Source organism: Rhineura floridana, chromosome 1 (assembly GCF_030035675.1).
Source record: "Rhineura floridana isolate rRhiFlo1 chromosome 1, rRhiFlo1.hap2, whole genome shotgun sequence".
Lineage (NCBI taxonomy): Eukaryota > Metazoa > Chordata > Lepidosauria > Squamata > Rhineuridae > Rhineura > Rhineura floridana.
In genome coordinates, this window is record NC_084480.1 from 239,212,020 (window position 1) to 239,238,600 (window position 26,581).

The window sequence follows — 26,581 nt, forward strand, 5'->3', positions numbered from 1 at the left end:
AAAAATCCAGAGGTTCAGTAATTCTAGCTTTTTCCTGTTTGTGTGAGAATAGTTCTCCTTTCTGGAATATTCCTTTCTCTGTCTTAAAGAAAGAGAGCTGCTTGCTTTCTGAGACTAATGATTCTAAAACAATAATGGAATCATCACTGGAATCAGAAGAAACCATGTGCATGGAGAATATGACTGCTACTGTACTCTGTCTTTATATAACCAAATATATTGCCTGGATGAGCCAAGCTACTAGCCAGTTAAAGAAAAAAACAAAAAGTTCATAGTCTCACTGTAGTTTCAGAAGAATTCATCAGAAAATCACATATCACTTGTGAGAAAGCACAACTGAAAACCAGTCATATCTAATACTTTCACATCTGTTTTACCAATGAAATAATGAAAAGAAAGCAAAGAAAACAGCAATTTATGTAAACTTCTGTTTAGGAAGTAAAATTATCTGATTTCTATCTGGCTTTTATCTAGAATAAATATTGATTGACATAATCATATATTTTAGCTGGCTGGAAACAAATGGGCATAGATCTGGCAGAGGACAAATCTCCATGTCCACTGATTTGTACCCAATAAAAATTTACAGAAATGTAATACACCAAAATAGTTCTAGATGGTCTGTGAATTGTCTTTCCACTTTTTTTTGTCAAAATGGTGGCTGCCCAGTGCACCAGATCTGATAGGTTGTTTGCTGCAAAGTTTCCTCTGGCTACCACATCCACTGAGCTTGTTGCTGCTGCTACCAATCCTCACACCTTCAAAGAGGACAAAGGAGCAACCTTCTTAACAGCCTTCGACGTTATTAAAGTCAGTTGGCAGCAGGGAGCCACACACAACTGAGGATGGCCCACCACAAGTGGGAAGACTAAGAGTGGGAAGGTTAAGAAATGATGAGATGAAAGGAATCTTTTTTTCCTTTTTTTTTTACATAGAAGGAACAGGTAATAATAATTGGTAGGCAATGATCAGGAATGAAAATCACAGTTCAACAATTAATTAGGTGACCAGGAAGGACAAACTGATCAAGGGGAACAACTGTAGAGACTAACAAGGACTCTGAGGGAACAAACACACCACACTGAGAGGATCCAACAGACCAAAAGTGTTCCTTAAAGGAACAGTCACTAACAGTATTAACTACCCAGAAGGGAGACAATACACAATGATGCAGACAAACACAATTCACAGTAATCACAAGACAACTGCTTGAGATAGAAGAAGCTAGACAGCCAGCACAATCTAAAAGAGGAACTGCTTTGAGTAAAGGCAGGAAATGGACTGACGCTCCATTGTAGGGAGACAGAGCAACTTGCCTTCAAGCTCTAGGAATAACGTAACTCACTTGGAGATGTCCTAGTGCCCAACAGAGAAAAACTGTTTCCAGAGACCATTTATTATATTCCTGGGCTACATGGGTTTTACAACACTTTCAAGAGGTAGAGTTGGGATACAGAGAGAAGCAGGATTAAGAATCGCAGAATGTTACAGCATACAATATCTCTGGTGCTAGAAAGATCTTTGTAACCTTGAGATTTATTGTCTAGGTAATATGATTGAAAGCCAGAATTATAGTTCCGGTTAATACAGAAAGGCAATGCAATTAATTTCCTCTGACTGGTACTTCCAAAAGCCAATTCACAACAAAACTATATATGAAACAGCACTGACACATTTAAGCAACTTCCAAATTCTTACCACAAACATAAGGAATCCCTGATAGTCAGAAAAATAGACAAAAGTGTCTTCCAACAACCACATTATGTATTTACCTGTATTATCTTTTCTGTAAACGTTTCTTGCTCCTCTTGGCGAAGTTTCCCTTCCTGCTCAAGTTGAGCCTGAAGCTCTTGTATCGACATATTCTGTACAGGTAAAACATGGCAGTCCCTGAGCTGATCGGCAGGACAAATGAGTAAAAGATTCTTACAAGTATAACAGATCTACAGGACAGACATTACTGAGACTCATACCTACACAGTTAAAAGACACTTCAAATATGCATTGTGTTTGTAATCTGTGAAATCTACTTTCTAATGAATGAAACTGATTCTGATGCTGGATCAGGAACTGAACATGCAGGCTTGTGTTCACATTAAGACAGAGTGTTCAGTACTTTTCTCATTTGCATTAAAAGGTGTGGATGCATGTGTGCATGCATCTGCATCCTAGATGCAAAGTTAGTAAAACGTACATCTGAGACTGTGTACATGTTGTGAGTAACTATATCTGGACCAGAGACTAGATGTTTAAAGCTAGATATTGTGTATCACTTGCAGGTTGTGGGCATCAAATAATTATTTATGTTTTTATGAGTTCTATTAGACTTGATGGGAAAACGTCCTATATTCCTATATTCATATTTTATTTTGCAGAACTTCAAATAGTAATATTTGAATATGTGTCAGCAATCACACACCAAGATCAAGTCTCAGCAACAAAGGTAAATGTATGATTAAAACTGAAAAATAAAATTAAGTATATATTTGAAGATATGTCCATAGGTTAAGGATCAAAAACTGGCAGTCTTGGACCAAATATGGTCTCAAGCTGGATGATCGATAGCTTCAGATGTATCAACAATGGGGGGGGGAGGTACAGGAAGTACAGGAAGATTCAGGACAGACAAAAGGAAGTACTTCTTTACTCAGCGCATAGTTAAACTATGGAATTTGCTCCCACAAGATGCAGTAATGGCCACCAGCTTGGACAGCTTTAAAAGAAGATTAGACAAATTCATGGAGGACAGGGCTATCAATGGCTACTAGCCATGATGGCTGTGCTCTGCCACCCTAGTCAGAGGCAGCATGCTTCTGAAAACCAGTTGCCGGAAGCCTCAGGAGGGGAGAGTGTTCTTGCACTCGGGTCCTGCTTGCGGGCTTCCCCCAGGCACCTGGTTGGCCACTGTGAGAACAGGATGCTGGACTAGATGGGCCACTGGCCTGATCCAGCAGGCTCTTCTTATGTTCTTATGTACAAGTGCTCCACATTTCCTGCTTTCCAGCATTTATGTCTTGGTTGAAGAGACTAATTTGATCAAGACTATGATCTAGAATTATTACATTCTGATTTTGGAAAATGGCAAGGGGAAAAACCAACACACTAGCAGCTGTAAAAATTTAAATGGTACTCTTTTGAACAGTGGGCAAAGTCCAGTGCTGCAGTTTTGCTAGTGCAGGGGATTTCTGTGTGCACAACAGAACTGCTTCCTTTCCTGTCCCCTCCACCCCCTTATATGCCCTCAAAATCAGGGGGTGTGAGGCATGGAAAGGAAATGGAAGTTTCGTTGCATCAGCAGAACCCCGCCGGTGCGGCTTGAATACAAGCCAGTGATTTATTGTGGTGTGTAATAACACTGAATTTGGCTCCAAAAGAGAAAAATGTTTTTTCTTTAAAAAACCCAAACAGTTCTCAAAAACATACGTTGAAGACAAATTACTGTATTTTTCAATCAGCTGTATGTGGTTGCAAAGAGGGATGTCTGCTTGTGGTGTGTACACTCATTCTACGTTGGCTTTGGCCTGCAGGTTTTGACTACAGGTGATGGGGACAAACGTGCGCATAACTATGAGAAGTGTAACCACTTTTAAATCTCTTTAACAGTATTAAATGGATTGTTAAAGTATTTTGTTTTGTAGGACCCACCACTTTTGCTGAATTTATACTGTTCCATTTGGAATGGGTTTAGGTATTTTATAATTGTAAAGATTGTTTGTAATTGTATTTTCTTTTTTATTATTAACTTTTTTGGATACAGAATTACACATTAATTACAGCCTCCAAACACAAGTACTGCTTGACATAAAAAGAAAAATTATATAACCAGAACAAACCTGAAACTCCCCTCTCCCATTTGGTGCAGAATATTGAATTTAAAGCCCATATATAATAGAGATCAGATAATTCTTAAGATAAAGTTAAAAAACAAATATAGGACACATACATATATCAATATGCGTTTTTAAAGCACCTATCATTGTCTATCAACTTATAAATACTAAAACAAAAAAGACAAAATTAATTCACATTCAATGTTAGGCATTCCAGATTCGAGCATAATGTGGTGGAGGCTCTCTACCATAATCTTTTTGATTTACATAGACTATAAATGGATACCAAGTTTCATAGAAATTGTCTTTCTTGGCGATACCTTGGGATACTCTCAATTTGATCATTAATTTTTCCATGAAAGCAAGATACCATGTTTTCCTATACCAATAATCCACTGTAGCTCCTTGTAATGTTTTCCAATGTGTAGCTATAGTAATTCTGGCGGTCATCAGTAAATGACCTAATAGAATTTTGTAGAGTATACCTTTGTTTGCTCTTTCAAATAGATTCAGCACCGTCAATTGTGGTGTTCTGTCTATTTGTTTTGTAATTGTATTTTCTATTGCTATAACCTGTTATGGGATCTTATGGTGAAGGGTGGATAAGAAATCAAATAAGTATTAGCAATGATAACTGGAGAAAACAATGTTTCTATTGGCAAGTCTCAGCATCAGATTGCTTTTAAGACTTAAATAAAGACTCCTGAATTGTTGTTTTTAAAGTATTATTTGAAAATATTATTAATAAAACTGAGATGTTAATGTTCCTCTCTCTACTATTTTAGATTTAGAAAATGACTGTTTTCATAGAATTTGTTAAGTATGAAAATGAAAATGAACAATAAGATCTTTTTAGGAGCATAAATGACAGGTGAAGAGATGGACAGTTGCGTAAGAGCAGAGAGGAGAGGGAATGAGATGAGAGGAAAAATGAAAGTATAGATAAAGAGTTAGGATAACTGTAAGGAGAAGAGTCAGCATATTAGTTTTGGATATTGGAACTCTTAATATTCTATTTAAAATGATTATTTGTTCTGGATGTCGTGTTCCCTAACTAAATATATGTTTATATTTTAACTGTTCTGGACTGAGTGGATTCTAAGGTTAGTATCTCGCACCACCTTATTGTGTGGATGTACTCAGGTAAGCATATAGACGGAGAGTACTACTGCTCTCTGTAACCGAGTAGGTGGTGTCCACAGTATATTCAGAGGAAGTTAAGGGAAGTTTAAACTTAACAGAGTAGCTGAGTGACTGACCTGCTGACTTCCAGAGGCCTTGTAAGGCACCTCAGGAATTTCACACCAATATAATGCATATATTCTAATTTGTTATGAAAACCAAATTGTTCAAGCAGTGAGATATTCTTATAACTCTGTTCATCCCTATTATTTCCTCTCTCTTTTTTGACTAATTATATATTTAATGCAGGCAAGGCAATATATACCGATATTCATCATTATGACCCAGTTACATCATAGGTAGAGAAATGGAAAAACAAACAAGTCATAGACACACAAAAAGAAACTCATACAACACAAGCTATTAAACAGTAGAACCTACCAGAGCACTATTATATTCAACACTACTGAACATAATACAAAACAGTACATTATGCCGACATTCCAATCCAGGGAAACTGTTATCAGTCTTACTGGAAGCAATATGGGTGCCCCTTACATCTCCCATTAGGAGATTATTGCTTCTCATAGCACCAATCCATTATTGGGAAGATGTGGGGTATGTGGAGAAAAAAAGCAGTGCCTAACCTGAGACTGACCACACCGTATGCCTAACCACACTGTGTATTAGCATAGCAAGAGGTTTCTATTGTCTAGCACAAGAGTTCCCAAACTGTGGTCTATGAACTTCATTCAGGTGGTCTGTGACATGCCTGCATTAAATATTCATATAGATTACTATGGAATTTGGATTGTAATACAATAAAACACAATGCTAGAAATAAAAGAACCAATAAAATACAATTAACAATCATACAGCATCTAGCACAGCACATTGCAATTGATACAACAGGCAGAAAACTCATTAAGTGGTCTGCCAAGTCCCTCAGCAATTTTCAAGTGGTCCGTGGGGAAAAAAAAGTGGTCTAGCCCCAATCATCCAAATGGGAATGCTGTTGAGCTTATAGTTCCCGGACTGGGTTCTAATACACTGACAACTATAGATTTGTTTTCGTAAATTTACAAATTTATCTTTTTTACTTTTGTTATTTTATTTCAAAATCTTGCTTACCTAAAAAATTGTCCCACTTCCCAATTCAATTACAAACTTAAAACAGTTGTCTAATCAAAGGAATCGTTCAACTGGGAAGAGGGTTTGGTTTCAATGTTCTCATTGCTAAAATATTTTCTGATCTCAGTTCTTTATAAAGTGACAAGAAAATCCTGATATGCTTTCTTATTCTACAAAAGTTGTTGAATTTTAAAAGTTTGCTGCCTAGTGAAGATCAAGGAGGATATATACAACTCAGTATATAAGAAGCCCCCCAATTGTCACTTGATTGCATAAATGTGTCACCCTACAGTTTTGAAAGTGAATTTGCAATATTCCCATCTATTCACCCAATCAGGGAAAACACGCATACACATATACCAGTCACCATCTAATACAGGAAGGGAATATATATATACACAAGTCCTACACACATTTGCTGATGGTTGTGAGACAGTGATAAAGTTACACAAGAACTAATAAACGATGTCAGTGGAAATAAAATATACATTCATATAATGTAGTTTAGTTGAAACCCGCAAAAGAAGGAAATTCAAATGTTTTAGGTTTCAACTCAATCCACTGTGATCTGTTATACACAGGATTCCCTGTAGATACAAAACTAAAGTTAGCAAAACAACAAATCAAAATTACAGATACTTACATTCTAGACTGTTTCTTGTAAAATGAGCATATTAAAGATCAAAACAATATATTTGTGCATTTTGATTAAATGCCTTTACTATTTATTATTCAGAGGTGATTTTTTTTGCTTTTCTTTGCTGCAGTTTATGTCAAACTTTCTTTCCTAAGTACCAGGCAGCCCAATGTGACATTTCATTCAGTTCAGTGGGTGTTGAGTGCCACTGAGGGCAAATGAAAAGGTGTTTCTCATTTCATTACATTTTTCCCATGCCAGGTTACATGCTGTTATAAGCCACTGAGGTGAATGAAATAATACATGAAAACTCACATGCTTGCCCCTCAAGTTTCAACTACTGGGAGGAAGGGTGGGATATCAATCTAATAAATAAATAATAAATAAATAAACTCATCCTGCACATGCTGTACTTAAGAATTGGGAATAGAAAATACTGTATCATGACGGAAGATGAAACCATGAATAAAGTGGTATTCCTCATGGTTACAATTCTGGCAGGCATTTATTGGCAAGACCATCAGAAGAAACAGGATGTTAAATAGTTCTTATTCAGTATTATAGTTCTGAACAGGAGGATTTGTGTTCCAAATCTGAAAGTACTCACACAAGAGCAGAACAAAAATTATAATCCATTCCCTATTTTACCAATCTAAGACTCAAACTAGACGCTATGAGAAGTTTTGTGATATTTTCTCTGCAGTTTTTTTTTTTTTTTAATAAAACCAAAGCACCCTGGGACAGGCTATGTTTAAGCAAAAGAATGTGAGCAGAGAGACTACTGAACCCTGACCTCTCTGGTCCCCTTTTAAAGCTAAAAACCACCTTCTCTGGATCCTGCCCAGCTTTCCTCCATTCAGATGTAGCCTGCTCCCAGGCTGCTTCAGTTTAGCAAACAACAACAACAACAACAACCTACAAAGAAAATAATCCTGGAAATAAACAGATTGAGCCTAAGCAATAGAAGTGAAGAACTGCAAGTAGAAAATGTTTTGCTTGAGCTACTGAAAACAGAAGCTTCTGCGAGGACAAAGGAAAGATGGTGGCGCTATCGGCTGCACTTGATACGGCTCCTGGGCATTGCTGAGCTTCTATTCTAAATTGAGGTGAGTCCTAACCTTGACACGCCAACTTAAATTATCCCAAAAATAGTTCCAACAGCTTGTATTTTCACTGGAGCAATTCAGGGGGAGATCGGAAGAACATTGAAGGAGATAACAACAAAAACGCCAAGAGAGTTGCTAAGGAAATTCCTCTTTTCCTTCTCTCTCTCTCTTTCTCCCCCGGACAGTAAATCTTTTGAGGCTAAGGCAAATGTGCAGACGGGTAATACAGTGAAGCTGACATATACTTCAAACCTAATCTGGGGGAGCTTTTCTACTGTCGCTGCTGTAATTATAAGAAAAGTTAGGTCTGCTGCTAATTAATTCAGGACACCAAAATGGTCCTCACACGTCAAGCAAGCAAGACGTTGGGGGTGCCTATATTCTCTCCAACTGACTCCCCAAAGAAAATAGGAAAGAGACAAACTAAAATCCACTCTTACTTTTCCTCGAATGTGGAAGCTAGGGGGGATGGTAGGCGAGTCTCTCCCCTGAATGCCGAATGCAAGGACAGCGGGGCAGCAAACGTTCCTCCCATTAACCTTGGCTGCTCTGTGGACTATACTAGGTGCAGTCTCGGTATTTACCCTGAAGAAAGGTCCCCTCAGGGTTTAGACCTGGCTACAGAGCTTGCCCAAGCAACATTACTAGGGATTACTTCCCCTGGAACCAGGAGAAGCTCTGATTTCCTTCCACAAAAAACTGCATTAACTCAAGATACAGACAGCCATTTCATTCAGTCAGGGATAACAGCAACTACTAAACTGATCCAAGAAAATTCCATGGGCCCAACACTACCTGAACACACCAAGATGAGCATGGATTCTAACCCTCTGCCCTCTCCCCCTTTTGATAAACAACCTTTGCTGTTACTTCAGGAGAAATCAGCTTCATCTAAACTGGAGAATGCGATGGTGCTGTTAGCAACAGAACTCGACTCAATCAAAAAATTCCTTTCGGAATGCTATGATTTGCTGGTGATCATAGCAAAATTTCATAAATGCGAAGAGGGGCCAAATATCTGGGGAAAGACTGTCGCCCTGACCTCCCAAACAACCAATATAAAAACCATGATAGAAAGAACATCAAAGAAGCCAGCAAAGGGAAATCCCGAAAAAGAAAAACGCAAGGCCATAACTCAGAAAAAGAGTAAAAACATCAAACCCAATGGGAAAAGGCCGAAAATAATGTCATATACCAAGGGAATGAATTTCAGAAGGCTTGTTGACCTGTTAGATAACTCAAAACAGCCTCCAATCAAAACCTTTCAGAAATGCAGGGCACCCCAACAGGCCAAAGAGGAATATACCAACAAAGGCACCCCAGACTCTGATGCCACTTTATCTTACCCTCCTGCTGAGAAAACAAAGATCTGCCAGCGCCCTCCGGTTCCCCTAGACCATAAAATTGACTCTATGCTCACCCCTGCCGGAATTCAAGACCCATGGCAACATGTCCTTGAAACAGGACCCGAGACTTCATCTCAGGATCAAATTAAATCAAGAATCATTTTAAACCCTAAAACTGAACAGAAATGGAAACTGTTCCTAAGCCGGCAAATGCTAGTGTTCTCCAATTTTCCAAAACCTAAAGGCATGCTGTCGTTCGACCAGTGTAAAGCCCATTTCCTGCAATTGGCAAAAAAAATTGCCCCCTCGTGTGGTAACATCGATGATATTGTTGACATCGAATATTTATTTTACAATTGTTGCCATGCTCAAGCAGTGATAATGTTTCATACCTGGGCATCTGTACAATTGGTGTACAAAGGAAAAGATAAATTCTATCATGCCGGAATCCTAATATCCAGGTTATTCGAGAATCAAAATCGCATTGGCCTTTTTCCACAAAATCCCATGCCCCCTTAAATGTAACAACTGGAGTAACACTCTTATTTGCCTAGACAAGCCCCAGCCCACCGAAAGCTCGTGAGCCCTGGACATACTCCAAAATGCATGCTCTATCAAGCACTCCACAACCCGAAAATTGACCTGGTCCCGGAAGAAAAGGAACTACTAAATTCATTTCTATCTTTGCCATCTCAGCCTCAGGAAGAAATAATCTCCAGACTCGCGTTCCTAAGAGATACGCTTGCTCACTCCATCTTGCAGGACAAAGCCACAAAGTGCCAGGTACGGGACCTGGAATCACCCTGCTGCCTAGTGATGTCAGCTCCTAGGAATCTAGAGCTAGTGACTGAACAGCTAAAGTGGCACACTATCTCTGTCGGGATTCCTCCTTCCCCTAAGGGTCATAATCCTCTTATTCCTGGATCTTCTTTAAAAAAGCCAAACAACACAGTCGAAGAGCTTTCTATGCCCCCAAAGGAACATTGCTTGAATGCCCCAACTCGGCCCTTAATGTCTGGCGCAGACTGGCTACAATCCAGGTACCTTGGCCCCAAGGAACTGGGTCACACTCCCGTGATGCTTCCCTTGAGTGTGATTGATAAAAATAATTTTAAAAAGTCTGTTATGTCCCCACCAGAATCTGGTGCTGTCTATGTGGACAAGACCAGTGAGCTCAACCAGATCATCGAGCTAAACTGACAAACATCTTACCAAGCTAACCCCTCAGTCAGATCTACAATTGGATACACAGTAACTTGCCCACGGGACAATGGGAGAACCAACAATACAACAACTGATCAGTTCAATTTCCTCACATGGAATATAGCTGGCTGGTCTGTCAAGCAAAATAGGCCGGAGCTATTGGCCTTTTTAAGCGACTTTGAGATATTGAGGATTGGTATCCCATCAGCAGGCATGTTGAACAAAAAACCATGAAAATAACATCACAGATTTTCTAAACCAGAAGAAAATCTAACAGCAACAACAGTTAATACATAGCCAATATTGTGATACCTCCTCAGAAGAGGCTGGCTAAATGGCTGCCCATCACAGACTGAACAGCCTTTGTAACTACATCATTGAAATGTGGTGGTTGGCACCGAAAAACATTTGATTTTGCAAAAGTGTAGAAAGATCATATAGAAGATTTGCTATATACAGACAACCATGGACAGAATAAGAACATGCATTCTTCTGATAGTCTGTGCAAGGATGGCTGTTGAATTTTGCCATAAATAACCAAGAGTGTGCTTTGATCTGCCTGTAACATGCTCTGGCTTGCTTGTTGGATCTAGATCTGTGTGTCCCTGCCAAACCTAATACATTTCAGGTCATTACTTGAGATATATTGGCGGCTGGCAAGAATCCTAATGATTTTCTGCCCAGTCGTACAGTAGAAAAACCTATCATTTATAGCCAATATTTTGTTCCATGTGTTCTCATTTGAAAGTCCACAGGTGAAGCCTGTACTGATTGTAACCTTTTATTCAACCCTGATTCTATGTATTTTAAATGGTTTTGATTTATTTATGACATTTATGTACTGGTCTGTGACTGAAATAAATATTTACTTACTTACTTGAAGCTTCTGCAGCCAGAACAGTAGCTATGATAGACATATGAAACAGAACCATCCAGATCTTTTCCCCTTGATATTGCTTAAAATCCCCAGCCGTCTATCAGTAATGCTTGCCAGTAGAACTTTGACCTAGAAAAGCATGGCTTTTCTGACAAACCTTCAGATTATGTACAGTTTTATTTACTCATAAAAGTATTTACATATCAGCATCTTGCAAAACAGCAGGGTGGTACACAACAGCATAAACAACATAGCAAACATAAAATCGCTGACTACTCAAGAAAATTTTAGACAACTGCATGCATCTATCAGCATAAAGAAGTCTTCAAGTCATGCCTGGAAGTCAAAAGTGGGATGCCTGCCAAATCTCTGCTGGACAAGTGTTCCACAGCACGAGATGAGCCACACTAAATGCCCAATGCTGGTTAAGGCCAGTAGGGCCTCTGTACCATGGGAGACAGTGCTCCTTTGGATGATATCAGTGATTGGGATGGGACTTAAGGGCTCAGGCAGTCCTTAAGGTATGAATCATTAGTGGCCTCTCCTCCTTCATGTGCAAGGCCTTGAAATGATGGGATGTAATTTGCACTTCTTCCTTAGGCAATCAATCAATCAATCAATCAAATAAATAAATAAAGAGGACCTTATGGTGAATCTATGCATATGATTTAGTGTAGCAATGTATAAATCAAATTGTAAAGATATTTGTACTTTGCACTCTATATAGCTGAGAAATAGCTATCTTTCCATTCAGCCTAAGCAAGTGATACATGTAGTAGCTGAGAAAGTCACATATGCATAAGCAACAAAGGTTAATCTACCACTTTTCAGTTACTTTCTAAGATGGTGAAATAGCCCTTTCCACCATTTTCAATACTGTTGGAGAAAAAGGGAAAGGCAGTCAAAAAGCAAACTAATTCTGAAAGGGACTACACAGGGCCAATAAAAAAAAATTCTTGTCATGTGATATGTCCAGACTGTTGGGCAATGTGTTCCAGCCATCCACAGATACAAACACACTTTAATAGATACAAACATATCTTCCCTTAACTGCAGCGGCACATTTTTCAGCCATAACAGTAATGGTTGTGATCTAAAGCACCACTGTAGCCTTTTCCCATGCCAAAACACAAATGGCTTTTGAAAAATCACTTCTCTTTCAAAACAGACTTGCCATGCAGTGTGAGGAACTGTTGTCTGAGAAAATACCATCTCAAGGCACATGAACAGAACCAAGCTGTACTATTCTTTTGATCCACATTATTTATTATTCTTGTTGTTGCCATTTCATAAAACTGTTTATGTGAACCTCCCTTCAGTTTCAAAAGTGATTTGACATGCAGAGTAGTGGGGATTTTGTTGTTCAAAAATTCCAAAAATCTTAGAGCTTGTAGAACAAGTTACATGCTTCTTTAGATCCACATTAACAAACAACATTGTAATACTAAGTGCTGTCCCATAACTTGAAGTATGGCCCCAGCTGGCAGGTTCACAATCAAGAAAACATGAAGAAAGAGGAAACAATAAGGCATTAAAAAGAAAAATTACAAAGTGGGATCACATGGCTATTGACAACCACAGGATCCCAAAGTGCTTCCTATGATCATATTTAGTATCTGGAGATGGGAAGCATTATGTGAAGAAAACCTGAACAGCTGGACCTACACTTAGTTCAGAGTTAATATTAGACTAGATTAATTAAGGTCTAATTTGGCATATAAAACTATTTGTCCTTGTCTCATTTCTAGCAGTTTGAATTTATAACCAACCTCATATAGCAACGTGTGAACTCTTACTCTAGCACTTGCATAAAGCTGTTTAGAACAGTGTTAGTGGCTATTTTGCTTCTGTTCACAGTTCCTTAAAGTCAATGTTCTGTTCCTATTAAAGATTTAGAAATATAGTTCTCTCACACACTATGAGAGGGCTCTGTTCCATCCATGAGCATAACTGAGGAGGGGTCTGCTTCCTCCCTTGAACTGAAGCAGTTGAATGAATGACTGTCTTGAATGAAGAAAGCGAGAAGTCTCCATTTAAAGCATTTTTTTCAAGATAAGCTTCCCTTGCAACATGTATTTGACCCAAGAGTTTATATAAATACATACTAATAATACTGTACACTAATAACTGCTAGGGCAATACCAACAATGGAAGCAATGAAAGTAGCTTAAGACTAGAGGGTAGTTTCAAATTCAAGACTGTTGTCCATAATCTAACACTTAATCTACCATAACAGTGTACTAATAATTTACAGAGAGAAAAAATAGAACTTGAAGGGAGGGGTTCTTTCTTTCAAGATTTAGCTTATTTCTTTCATTTTTATTTTGTTTGCAAAAACGTCTGTCACCAATATGAAGAAAAAATATCATGGCAGTGAACAGCAGAAAATCAATAGGTTTATACTCATAAAGCAACCTTAAACTAAACTGAGGTGCAATTTCCCCCTCTGGTCATAGTAATACTCTCCATGCTCTTGATAGACACTGTCCAACAAGAACAAAGCTAGAGAATCGCAAAGAGGTCAATGAGGAGCTATTTCTTCCCAGAGCAAAGCACCTAAAAAGTTAACTTTTGCCATTTGACTTGGGAAAGCATTTATGGAAGTTTGAGATTTTTACAGGCACTAATTCTAACATCAATAAATATGACCCGACAAGACTCTTGGATTCACAGGATCAGAAGCAAGGAACTGTCTCCATTGGACTGGCAGTTCAAATTCCAAAACCTGTATATTGCAGCAGACAATTACTAGACAACAAAATCTTATGTTCAAAGAAAACATATTAAGGACAAAATCCATTTTAACTGCTTTTAATTTTTAAATATATTAAATATATTTAAATGTATTTTTAAATTGTTGTAACCTGCCTTGGAACCTGATGGTGAAGGATGGTTAAGAAATCTAATAATTACAACAACAACAACAAACAAACAGGTTTTTTTAAACCTCATGTTTCCTTTTGCTGACATCCTTTTGCAGAGGTACAAAAATATTTTGTACCTCTAATTTAATTTAAGCTTTTTAGCCAGATGATTGTTATATATGATTCAGTAATATTTGGTTAATTTGATCACCCTTGTCACAAATGCTACATGGTTTTTTAGCCTAATTCAACTCTTCCTTCCTCAAAGTCCATGGCTGGGAAGGGTAGGATGGCACACAGACTCTTCTCTGCTAGTGTCCACTGGAAGAGTGGAGCACTGACATTGAGAAGGTTCCCCACAGCAGAGGCCCCCAGCTATGTCCAGGGGGTGATAACCTGTATCCAGTGGTTCTCCCATTAGCGGTTTAGCATGAAAAACCATAAAATGGTCCCTTGGACCCACCTGAAGGGTGATTTTCACAGGTACGCCTGCCATCAGATTGGGTAGTACTGCCATCTAGCGTCCGAAGGCAAGAATGCACTAGAGTTAAAACCTGGGGCTCAAGCCCCTCCCACTCCAGTCTTCATGATGACGAGTCCGAAGTGGTAGATCTGAAAGTAACCAAAGGGCAAAAGCCCCAGCAGCAAAGAAAATATACATAGCAAATATCATAGAACTTGCAACATGAGAATAGGTTTTAACTAAAGAAAATCAGACAGAGCACGAAACATATAGGTTGAACTATATACAAAATACTGAACGAATTTCCCCAGAAATCCCCCACAAGGGAGGGACGTGATGGCAGGCGTACCTGTGAAAATCACCCTTCAGGTGGGTCCAAGGGACCATTTTCCACAGGTAGCCTGCCATCAGATTGGGATGTACCTGTTGGTCAGTGACGCAGGTTGTGAGACTCACAGACAAGGTTTTTAGCAGAGAGAGAGAAACCTGAAGCAGAAGGGTTAAGCTGTGAGAACAGAGTTCCAGACAATCAAGGTCAGAGTGGCTGGCTGAGAGTGTGATAAGCTGGGAACTGGCAGGAACTCAGAGTGTGGGGGAAGCAATGTCAATGGAGGAAGATGTCTCTAATGTCTTTGCCTAGTAAAGACTCTTACATGAAACTTGCCTGGCCTGTCTTATTCCTGTTCTAAACGGCTTTTGGATTCAAACCACGTCTGACCTACACATGCCATTCGCAACAGGGGTTATGGGCCCAGATTATGAGGCGTGGTAGCGGGTTCGAGAGCCGGTGAAGTGGCGTTGTTGCAGAGAGAAACAAAGTGCAAGTAAGAGGCAAGTAAGAGTGGGCAACATGGCTGTAAATCTGTCTTCTGGGATGCCGATGGAGAGGCTGAATGCTGTAAATTACTCCAGCTGGAAGTGGAGAATGAGAGCTGTTCTGATTAAAGAGGATTTGAATGATGTCGTGGAAAAAACCCCTCCGGCAGCTCCTTCAGCAGCGTGGCTGAAGAAAGACGAGAAAGCGAAGGCTTTTATTACTCTGGGGCTATCAGATTCACAACTGTTGCTGGTGAGTAATGAGCCGACTGCTAATCAGATGTGGGAGAAGTTAAGAGCCACGCATGTACAGCAAACTGCGAGAAGCAGGCTGTGTTTAGCACGGAAGCTATATCAGATGCGTTTTACAGATGATGTGACTATGGAAGAGCATTTGGCTGAATTTCGTAGATTAAATGCAGAGCTGCAAGATCGAGGCGTGCATCATAATGACTTACAGATGGTTTATCTCCTGTTATCTTCATTTGATCAAAAATGGGACGTGCTGGTCGCTGGTCTTGAAAGTCAACCTGACGGGAATCTAACTTTGGACTTTGTGGAACAGAAACTTCAACAAGAGTGGTATAGGAAACAAGAGAACAAGAAAATGGAATTAAAAGAGGCTGAGACTGTGTCTGTACAAAAACAAAATCAAAGAAGCAGGGAAGAGACTAAAACATGTTATTTTTGTGGATCACGTGGGCATATACAGAGACATTGTTTAAAGAAGAGGAATTACAGAGGCTTTGAAAGTCAGAGAGCAAGCGTGAACTTTGTTTCTAAGGAGAGCAATAAACTCATTAACTCTAAATGGCTTCTTGACAGTGGAGCGTCTAATTGCCTAATCACAGACTCTAGTTTATTTTACACTTCAAAGCCGACGCAGGAGAAGCTTTATCTGGCTGACGGATCAACTCAGAACACTACTGCGAGAGGAACACTGAAGATGGGTAATTTGGGAATTTTAACAGATGTATTATTGATTTCTGGTTTAAAATATAACATTCTATCAGTGAGAAAATTGGCTCAAATAGGTTGTAAAGTTACATTTGAAGGGGATAGATGTTTTGTGAAAAAAGATGGTGAAATATGCATGCAAGGGAAATTACAGAACAATATATTTATGGTTGAGTGCAAGCTTGATAAAGACATGTGTGCTTGGATAGCAGTAAATAAAGAGAAACATGATAATTGTGTCCATGAATGGCACAGAAAACTAGCACACGCCCATTTTCAAAAGATACAAAACACCCCAAAATATAGTCAAGATTTGAAGTTAAAACACTGTGAGCATGTGGATGAGTGTGAGGTATGTTATAAAACAAAAATGACTGTGAATCCAGTAAATAAGAGCTGTGAAAGCACGACTTCAGAACCCTATCAGCTTATACATGTGGATTTAGCTGGACCTTTTCAGTGCTCAAAAGGTGGAGCAAGGTTTTATTTAGTGATTGTGGATGATTTCTCCAGATTTACACATGTGTTCTTATTGAAAAAGAAAAGTGATGCAGAAGAGAAGTTAAAGGCATTCATACAGAGAACAGAAACACAACATGGGGTTGTTATCAAAAATATCAGATCAGATAGAGGTGGTGAATTTACCAGTAATTCATTTCAAACATATTTGGAAAAGAAGGGGATAATTCAAAGTCTAACCACTCCCTTCAGCCCATCCTCCAACGGAACGGCAGAGAGGAGGAACCGGTCATTGCAGGATTCATTGAGAGCAATGCTAGCAGATGCAGATATGAATAACACTTATTGGGGTGAATGTATTCTGTACACTGTTTATATTCAGAACCGCCTAATGCACAGAATAGGCATGTCTCCCTATGAGAAACTGACTGGAAGAAAATCCAGGGTGAAACACATAGAACGTTTTGGGGCAAAATGCTGGGTACATGTTGCAAAACACTCAAGAGAGCAGGCAGGACGCATTTTGGGATTTCAGAATTCATATTACAGAGTTTGGTTACCTGAGAAACAACAAGTAGTGTTAAGCAGAAACATAAAAGTGATAGATAAACCTTGGAGAGACAGTCAAACAGTGATTTTAGAAAGTGAAAGCAAACAGGAAGCTGCTGATGTTCCTTTTGGACAACAAATTCCATTAAAAACTGCATTAAAAGATTTGATCCATGGCAAACGTACTGTTAAAAGACTGAGAGGTGAAGACATAACAACACATGATACAGAAATACCTAGTACTAGTGGTGCTGGTCCGAGTAAAATTGAGAGTGAAGAAGAAGAAATGGAAATAGATAATGTCAGGAAATCAGAGAGAAAAACGAAAGGTCAACCTCCTCAGAGATTTGCATTTAATGTTACACAACAGAATAATGAAACAGATGAAATTCCAGTAGAATGGGAAAAAGAGGGACCAATAGATAAAGAAACAATGGATCTAATGTGGAAGTTTTGTGTTGAAGAATGAAATGTAAATGTATCATCAAATAAAAGCAAACATGAATCTGTGAAACTTGTGTAAATAAAGAATAAAGAGAAACTGAAATGAACTGAAACTGTAAATAGAAACTGTAAGAAACCATGTACTGAAATGTATTTGTAATGAAAAGTTAATGTTGTAGAAATGAAATAATTGTAACATGATGTTTTGTAGTCTGTAAGTCTCAGGTGGGGGCTGTTGGTCAGTGACGCAGGTTGTGAGACTCACAGACAAGGTTTTTAGCAGAGAGAGAGAAACCTGAAGCAGAAGGGTTAAGCTGTGAGAACAGAGTTCCAGACAATCAAGGTCAGAGTGGCTGGCTGAGAGTGTGATAAGCTGGGAACTGGCAGGAACTTAGAGTGTGGGGGAAGCAATGTCAATGGAGGAAGATGTCTCTAATGTCTTTGCCTAGTAAAGACTCTTACATGAAACTTGCCTGGCCTGTCTTATTCCTGTTCTAAACGGCTTTTGGATTCAAACCACGTCTGACCTACACACGCAAATTCGCAACAGTACCAACGTAGCCCCCTAATAGGGAGGGATTCCTAGGGAGTTACAAATCAGAAATAACGTGTTGCAGGACACGTATCCCGAAAGAGGCGTCAGCTGAAGCATAGCGATCAATCTTATAATGCTTCACAAAGGAGTTAGGGGTAGCCCATACCACCGCCCTGCATATGTCTGTAAGAGGAGCATTAGTTAGGAAAGCCGCCGTAGCGGCAGCAGACCTGGTCGAATGAGCCGTGATATTAGATGGCACTGGCAAATTAAGTGACTGATATGCAAGAGAAATACAGGCTCGAAGCCAACAGGACAAAGTGGATTTGGACACCTTTTTTCCCAAAGATCTCGGATGGAAGGATACAAATAATGCGTCTGTCTGTCGAATGTCCTGGGTGTGAGAGAGGTAAACTTTGAGCGCTCTCCTAACATCCAGCGAATGCCAGGCCTTTTCAAGGGGATGGACCGGCTTTGGACAAAAGGATGGAAATACAATGTCCTGGCTACTGTGGAAGATTGAGTTGACCTTAGGACAGAACGATGGATCCAGCCTCAGGACTACAGAGTCCTTATGGAATACGCAGAGATGACGGGCCGATGACAAGGCCTGTAACTCCAAAATCCGCCTCGCGGAAGTGATAGCCACGAGGAAAAGGACTTTAAAAGACAACAGTCTTAGAGGCACTGAGGCAAGAGGCTCAAATGGAGGCCGCTGTAATGCCTGCAAAACTTTGGAGAGGTTCCAGGATGGAAAATGGTGACGTACAGCTGGAGAGAGGTGGGTAGCTCCTCTTAAGAAGCGTTTGATGAGCGGGTGAGTGCCCAGGGGTGCTGCCAATGAAGAAACAGACAGAATTGACGAGATGGTGGAGGCCTGTCTACGCAGGGTGTTCGGTCTGAGTCCCAATGTCATGCTTCTGTATAGGAACTGTAGAACGTGCTGTACAGTGGCTTGGGGTGCTGAAAAACCTTTAGAAGTGCACCAGCTGGAAAAGGCACGCCAAGTACTCTGATAGATTCGAGTAGTTGACGGTCGCCTTGACGCTAAAATAGTGTTTATGACCCCTTGAGAAAGACCAGCAGTATTCAACTGTGTCCGCTCAAAAGCCAGGCTGTCAGGCTGAGCCAGTTCGGGTCCGGATGCCAAACTGGACCTTGGGAGAGAAGATCCGGCCTGATTGGGAGGGTCCAAGGATCCGCCATTGACATCGAGAGGAGGTCCGAGAACCAGGGTCTGCGAGGCCAATAAGGTGCTATGAGTAAAATCCATGTCCGTTCGAGTCAGAGTTTTGTCAATGTCCTGCCTATGAGGGATATAGGTGGGAAGGCATACAGGAGCCCGTCTGGCCATGGTGTCGTCAGAGCATCCACTGCTTCCGCCATTGGCTCTAGGTACCTTGAGAAGTAACGAGGCAGTTGGCAGTTGTGGCTGGAGGCGAAGAGATCCAGCGAGAGAGGGCCGAACTGCCCATGAAGGAGAGAGAACACAGCCGGATGAAGCTTCCATTCTCCCGGATGGACCTTTTGCCTGCTGAGCCAATCGGCCATAACGTTTAGAGTTCCGCTGAGGTGTTCTGCTCGTAATGACAGGAGGTGGAACTCGGCCCAGTCGAAGATTCGTGTCGTTTCCTCCTGCAGAGCCCTGGACTTTGTGCCCCCGTCTGTTGATGTGAGATTTCACGCAAACATTGTCCGTCCGAATGAGGACATGTTGTAGAGCGAATAGTGGCTGGAAGTGTCTCAGAGCCAGATGAGCAGCTCTGAGCTCCAGCCAGTTGATGTTGTGACTTAGGTCCTGGGTTGACCACACGCCTTGGACAAAGGTGGAGTTGCAATGGGCTCCCCAGCCGGACAGACTGGCATCCGTGGTGATTAGGACTCTGGTTGGGTCCCGAAACGGTGTCCCCTTGGTGAGGGAAGTTGTGGATACCCACCAGCGGAATGATTGCTTCAGAGATTGGCCCAGTGGAATTACGCGATGGTTGGACCTGGAGATGTCCGCTTGAAAAGGTAGGAGAGCCCATTGTAAAGGTCTGGAATGATGTCGGGCCCACGGAACGATGTGGATGGAGGAGATCATTGCCCCGAGAAACTGGGCCAGAAACATGACATCTGCTGTGGGGCGATGTAGAAGTAAGGTTGCCATGGCTGTGATGGAAGCAATACGGTCTGGGGACAGAAATAACATGGCTAGGGATGTGTCCAGTATTGCTCCTAAGTGCTGGAGGCGCTGAGTTGGTTGTAGATGACTTTTTTCGGCATTGATCAGCCAGCCGTGAGAGTGTAGTGCCTCTAGGGTGAACTGGATCTGCCTGTTGGCCAAGTCCTGGGAGCCTGCTCGGAGGAGGAGGTCGTCGAGATAAGCATAAATATGGACCCCCTGGAGGCAGAGATACGCCAGCATGGTGGCCATCACTTTGGTGAAGACTCGGGGGGCCGAGGAGAGGCTGAATGGAAGGGCCCGGTATTGAAAATGGACATGGCCTAGTGCAAATCTAAGGAACCGTCTGTGACCCGGGCAAATTGGGATGTGTAAGTAAGCGTCCTTCAGGTCGATGGATGTGATAAAGTCCCCTTGTTGTAGAGCCTCTACAATAGATGCCAGAGATTCCATCTTGAAGTGGCGGTACTTGACGAAGCGGTTGAGGCCCTTGAGGTCTAAGACCGCCCTCCATGAGGAGTCTCGCTTGGGAACCGTAAAGAGGACGGAGTACACGCCTTGTAGCCGTTCGGATGGAGGAACAGGCTCTATAGCGGCTATCTCTAGTAGATGTCGTAGGGCGTCCTGCATGACCTTTTTGCGTGCCCTGGAGACGGGGGAGATGCAAAATTTGTCCGGTGGTGTCCGCCAAAATTCTATATTGTAGCCCTGGGTAAAGAGAAGTCTGACCCAGGAGATGTTTGTCAAGTTTAGCCAGATGCTGGAGAAGAAGGAGAGTCTGCCTCCAATGGGGATGGAGTCAGAACTGCCTGCGCTGATGGGTTCCTCTGCCATATGCCTGCCTGCTCTGGTATTGGCCCCTGTATTGTGAGCGTTGTCTGGGCCAGGGTGCCTTGGAGGGACGGAAATTTGTAGGCCTGGTATACCGTCCTCGTCCACCAGGTCATCCTCTCCGAAAGGGTTGGAAGGAATGGTAAGGGGTAAACCGCCGCATGGGTCTGCGGTCGTCTCTTTTGGCCATAGCTAGTGCAGGTTTACGATTGTCCTTGGGGTCAACAAGGACTGCTTTGAGTGCGTCCTCTCCGAAGAGCATAGATCCCGAGTATGGAGCTAAGGATAAGTTGGTTCTGGCAGTCGAATCGGCATCCCAATGTTGGAGCCATAGGGTACGACGAGCTACAATTTCGGCCGCAAGGGCGCGTGCACCGTGATGGGAAGCGTCTAACGTGGCGTCGGCCACAAAGGCAGCAGCCTTGTGTATCTTGAGGATATATTTCCTTAGTTTGGCGGGATCCGGGTTGGGGTCGTCAAGGAGATCCTCTAACCACATCATGGAAGCCCGTGAGAAGATAGAGGCGGTAGAAGAGGCCCGGATGGAGTGAGCAGAAGCCTCATGGATCTTACGGAAGACAAAGTCAAGCCTCCTCTCATAGGGGTCCTTGAACAGTGATTCGCCTTCCTTTGGGAGGAGAGACCGGGATACAAGATTGGAAATAGGTTGGTCCACCCCCGGGACGTTCAGAAAGGACATGAATTCCGGGTCAAGGGTATAGAGCTTGTTGGCTAAGGATGAAGAACGACGTGGACGAAGGTGACGGGCCCATTCTTCTCTGGTCAGTTTTTTAATGGGGTCTGGTACGGGAATGAAGTGCTGCACGGATCTGGGGGACTTGAGAACTCTGGCACCCTTGACAGGAGGTACAACCGGTTGTACAAGTTCTGGTTGAATGCCAAGAGTGTCCATGACTCTACGTGACAGATGAGAGAGATCCGCTGGGTCAAATAGGCAATAGGAGATCTCCTCCTCCTGGTCAGATTCCCCACTCCATTCATCCAGGTCAGTCTGAAAAACGTTCATGTAGTCATCAGTCTGAGAGTGCTCTACGTCCAGTCTACCCCTGACCACCTCATATGGGTTAGGAGAGGGTAGCGGAGCATCAGTATTGTCACCAGGGTGTCTCGCAGAGCTGGGCTGTCGCGAGGTTCCAGGCTGAGAAGACAAATGTAGAGAAGGCTGGGGTTGGGATAGGCACCCCAGCAGCTCTCGTAGTTGTTGCAGGAAGACAGGGGTCAACTGTATCCCTGGGAGAGTGGAAGACGGTAGCGCCTGTTCCTGAAGAGTAATTTGAGGCTGCCCAGGCGGAGTTTGAGGAGCTTGACTGGGGAATCCTTCAAACTCTTCCTCTGATGACTCAGAAGGAGACTGGAAAAGTGCAGGAACGGCTGCATGGTGAGGTTTCTCCGGAAGTGAGGGTGATACGTAGCGTGCCTTCTTGGGCGCCCGGCGACCAGACAGGTGTTTAGTCTTTGCTTTTGCCTTGGCGTGTTTATGTTTAGCTGGCTGGCGTGGTGATGGACAGCCTGCTTCAGGGGATATTGTCACCTCAGGGTTCAAATCCGCCATGTCAATCTCTGAATGAACGCCCACAATGGGGAAGGAGCGGTAACAGAGCTAAGGTAGAAATAGTATAGGACAGACTAGAGACAGTATGACAAGAGTAAGTACGCCCAGCACGAGGAAAATAATGACTCGGGTAAGGTTGGCGCCAAGCTAAGTACACGCACACAATGGGGAAGGTGCGAGACCGCTAGTTACGCTGCCACTTTGGCCACGAGCAAAGTCCACACACACAATGGAGAAGGTGCGAGACCGCTAGTTACACTGCCAACTTGCCCATGAGCTAAGTACACGCACACAATGGGGAAGGTGAGAGACCGCTAGTTACACTGCCAGAAAAGATAAGCCTTATTTAACAATCGCAGTGTGGCCAGGGCTAGATACACGCACTCAATGGGGAAGGTGCGGTACCGCCAAGGTGCACAGACTAATAATGCGCTGCCGAAGGTGGAGCATAAGTCAATTGGATGTGCACCTACAAATATACACACACACAATGGGGAAGGTGTGGTATAACAGGGCTACTGGAGGTGCACCTACAAATATACACACACACAATGGGGAAGGTGTGGTATAACAGGGCTACTTGATGTATCTGAAGGAAATACTGATTAGGTGAATATAAGTTTGTTAACAGGAGACTACACAAGTCCCACAACAGGGCTACTTGATGTGTCTGAGGGAAATACTGATTAGGTGAATATATTAGATGAGTATATGTTTGTTAACAGGAGACTACACAAGTCCCACAAGTGAGAAAAGTATTAGAAAAGAAAAAAGCGGCAAAAAATGAAACAAAATGGCGGCCGCGATATCGGAGCCTCTCACTAAGGCCCTAGAAGGGTTTGAAAACGGCCGGGAGCCAGCTGGAAGGATATGCCACCGGAGGGTGCCAAAAAACAGGCGAGAGAGGCGATATCAGTAAGCCTAATTAAGCCCAAGCCAGGCTGAATGAACAGCCGGGCTGAGGGGCCTCTGTAAAAGAATTGAATAAATAAGTAACAATGGCGGCCGCGATATCGGGGTTGGCGGGAAAACGGGAGTGCTACAAGAGGCTTCAGTAATCCCTGAGGGAGGAAACGGGCTGGGTGTCTACGAGGGAGCTACCGCCGCAAGCTTCCCTATGTAGAGGCTGAATTACAAACGGAAATAAGGAGGGGGGAGACCGCAGCCGCGGAGCCCCCGCTAGACGATAAAACAGCAACCGCTGCTGTTGGAACCTCAGAAGACTGAATTACAAACGGAAAAAATGAGGGAGGGGACCGCAGCTGCGGAGCCCCCGCTAAACGGGAAAGCAGCAGCTGCTGCTGGTGGAGCCTCAGGGGAAACCCCGAAGAAATAAAGAGGTAAACCGATAAGGAGGAGAGTTGAAAATAAAGACTTAGCTACGCTCTGTCTAAATTCCGATCTGCCTCGGACGAAGGCAAGAATGAAGACTGGAGTGGGAGGGGCTCGAGCCCCAGGTTTTAACTCTAGTGCATCCTTGCCTTCGGACGCTAGATGGCAGTACTACCCAATCTGATGGCAGGCTACCTGTGGAAAATGGGATGTTTTGTGGTGGGGCACTGGTGTTTTGGGCCCCTGAATCCAAAGCCCTCTGGATCCACAGAGGGGCCGAGTCTTCAAGCCCCTCAGCTACACCAGCCTGGAGCTCCCATAGCAAAAAAGAAAAAAAGCCCTCCCATCTACTGCCCAGGCTGATGTGAGCCAGTAGGGCTCTGGATGCAATGCTGAATCTGCTCTGATCTTCCCAGGCCCTGGGATAGGATTGCTCCATCCATATCCACACAGCACAACTGAATGTTGCCAGATCACAGAACAGTGGCTGATTACAAAGCCCTTTTGAAAGATTACAGACACCCAATTTTATTATCTCATGCTAAGGCCTTCTTGAGATGTGAACATCACACTGCATGTATCCTTAACTTTATATAATACAATCTTAAATAATATTTTTTACTTTACCGAATTAAAAGAAGAGTTTGACCTTAAAAATAACTCATCAAAAGCTGAATCACCAAAGAACAATTATTCAGTAAATATCCAGCTGTTGCAAATTGCTATCCCCTTTCAATAATACACCTAACTTGGGGAAATGACAAAATAGTGTTGCATTCAACATCATGCTTATAGTAGTTGGTTGCAATTTAATCAAGTAACTTCCCATTTTCTATCTCTAATGTATATAATTTTGCTCACTTAAAATATCTTCTGTATCAACTGATTGGCAAATTACTGTGAGCAGAGATAATTTCTATATCCCCACTAATGAAGGCAAGGAAGTAGGATTAATGAAACTAGAATAAATAAACTCATGGTTTTTCTCTCACAGCCACAAATGCAGATTAGAATAATTGATCCATCATTCCCAGAACATTTTGAAAGATCAGTTAATTCAGATTAATTGAACTTTAACATCTTATAGCCACTCTTTTATTCACACAATCAGTGTGGTTTTGGGGAACATTTTCACAGTCTTATGTTAACCCAAATGTTTTATTTCAGACAAATGCATGTGGACTATTTTTCCTACTGTCACAGATAAGAATTACCATTCCGTACTTTAAACATACTTTAGGAGAATCATAAAACTCTAGAACTTTGCCATTCTGACTGAATAAATAATAGCATTTGTCAACTGTATTAAGGGGCAACTATTTTAGGTTTAATGCTCCCATAGCTCATCGTCCATAATTATTAGCCAAACTATGTTAACACAGTATCTAAAATCAATACTCAAAAATAATTTCATTAATGACATCTTATGCAAATAAGCTACATTTCCCTGTTTTATAGATGTTCCTCCTGGGATCTCTGACCTCTGGGCTATTATATATGAATATCAGCCCTTCATTTGACAAAATGTGCAAGTGACGTCTGGTTGGCAAAAAACAAGTGTTTGCTAGGAATCTAGAAATCAGGAACTGGAGTTACTGCGTCTTCAAAACTACTGCAAGATTACCCCTGGCAAACAGGTGCTGTGTTGCTGCACATTGTATGCCCATGGATCAAAATATAGCTTTTATGACCTGCAAAGCTAAACAAAACCTAAATCTACACCTAAAAAGCTAAACTACTGTGATTTTGCAATATTATAACATATATATGTCTGAAGCAAATGACATTACTTCATTTTCCTATTCTCTGGGATGATGGTTTTTTTTAATGAACTGATCAAACTTATTTCTAATATCTAATGTCTCTATCTTTATGCCTATCTGCATGCTTGCTCTTCCATTAAAGAAGGAATCTGGTACCAAGCTGGCAGTCTTGGACCCTAGACATAGGCCATTAAAACAGAGTAACTATTCAGCATAATATACTTCCAAACTCCGCTTATTTATCAATCTTACTTCATTTCTCAGAATTAATGTTGTTGACTCATTCTGTGCCTGCTTGAACCACAACTAAACTTAAGACATCTTGTTTACAAACATATATGCAAATAAGGGCTTGCTGTATTTTCCTTTCTCCAGCAGTTCAAATCTGCCTCCCTACCTGCTATCTACACAATGCATTTGACAGACTTACTGGCTTGTGAATCATGCTGATTTAATGACAGATCTTGATACTTCCTCCATGCTTCAAGTGGGCTCCAAATCTTTTTTATTTTTTTAAATGCTGCATGTACATTTGATAAATCAAATATACACTCATCCCTTTTAAAAAGATTTAAAAAG

At 41.7% G+C, this 26,581-nt stretch overlaps 1 protein-coding gene across 13 annotated transcripts in view; it reads right to left on the reverse strand.

Moving 5' to 3' along the window:
* MTCL1 (microtubule crosslinking factor 1) overlaps positions 1 to 26,581 on the reverse strand; it is a 182,311-nt gene that overhangs the window by 55,662 nt on the left and 100,068 nt on the right. For 8 of the 13 annotated variants that reach the window (XM_061595627.1, XM_061595642.1, XM_061595565.1 and 5 more), the window contains exon 8: positions 1,773 to 1,895. The exons of 3 other annotated variants lie outside the window; for them this stretch is intronic. In XM_061595627.1, coding sequence (XP_061451611.1) covers positions 1,773 to 1,895 — 123 coding nt within the window. The remainder of the gene's footprint in view (positions 1 to 1,772; positions 1,896 to 26,581) is intronic. 2 more of the 13 variants (XM_061595574.1, XM_061595603.1) reach the window with 1 other exon arrangement.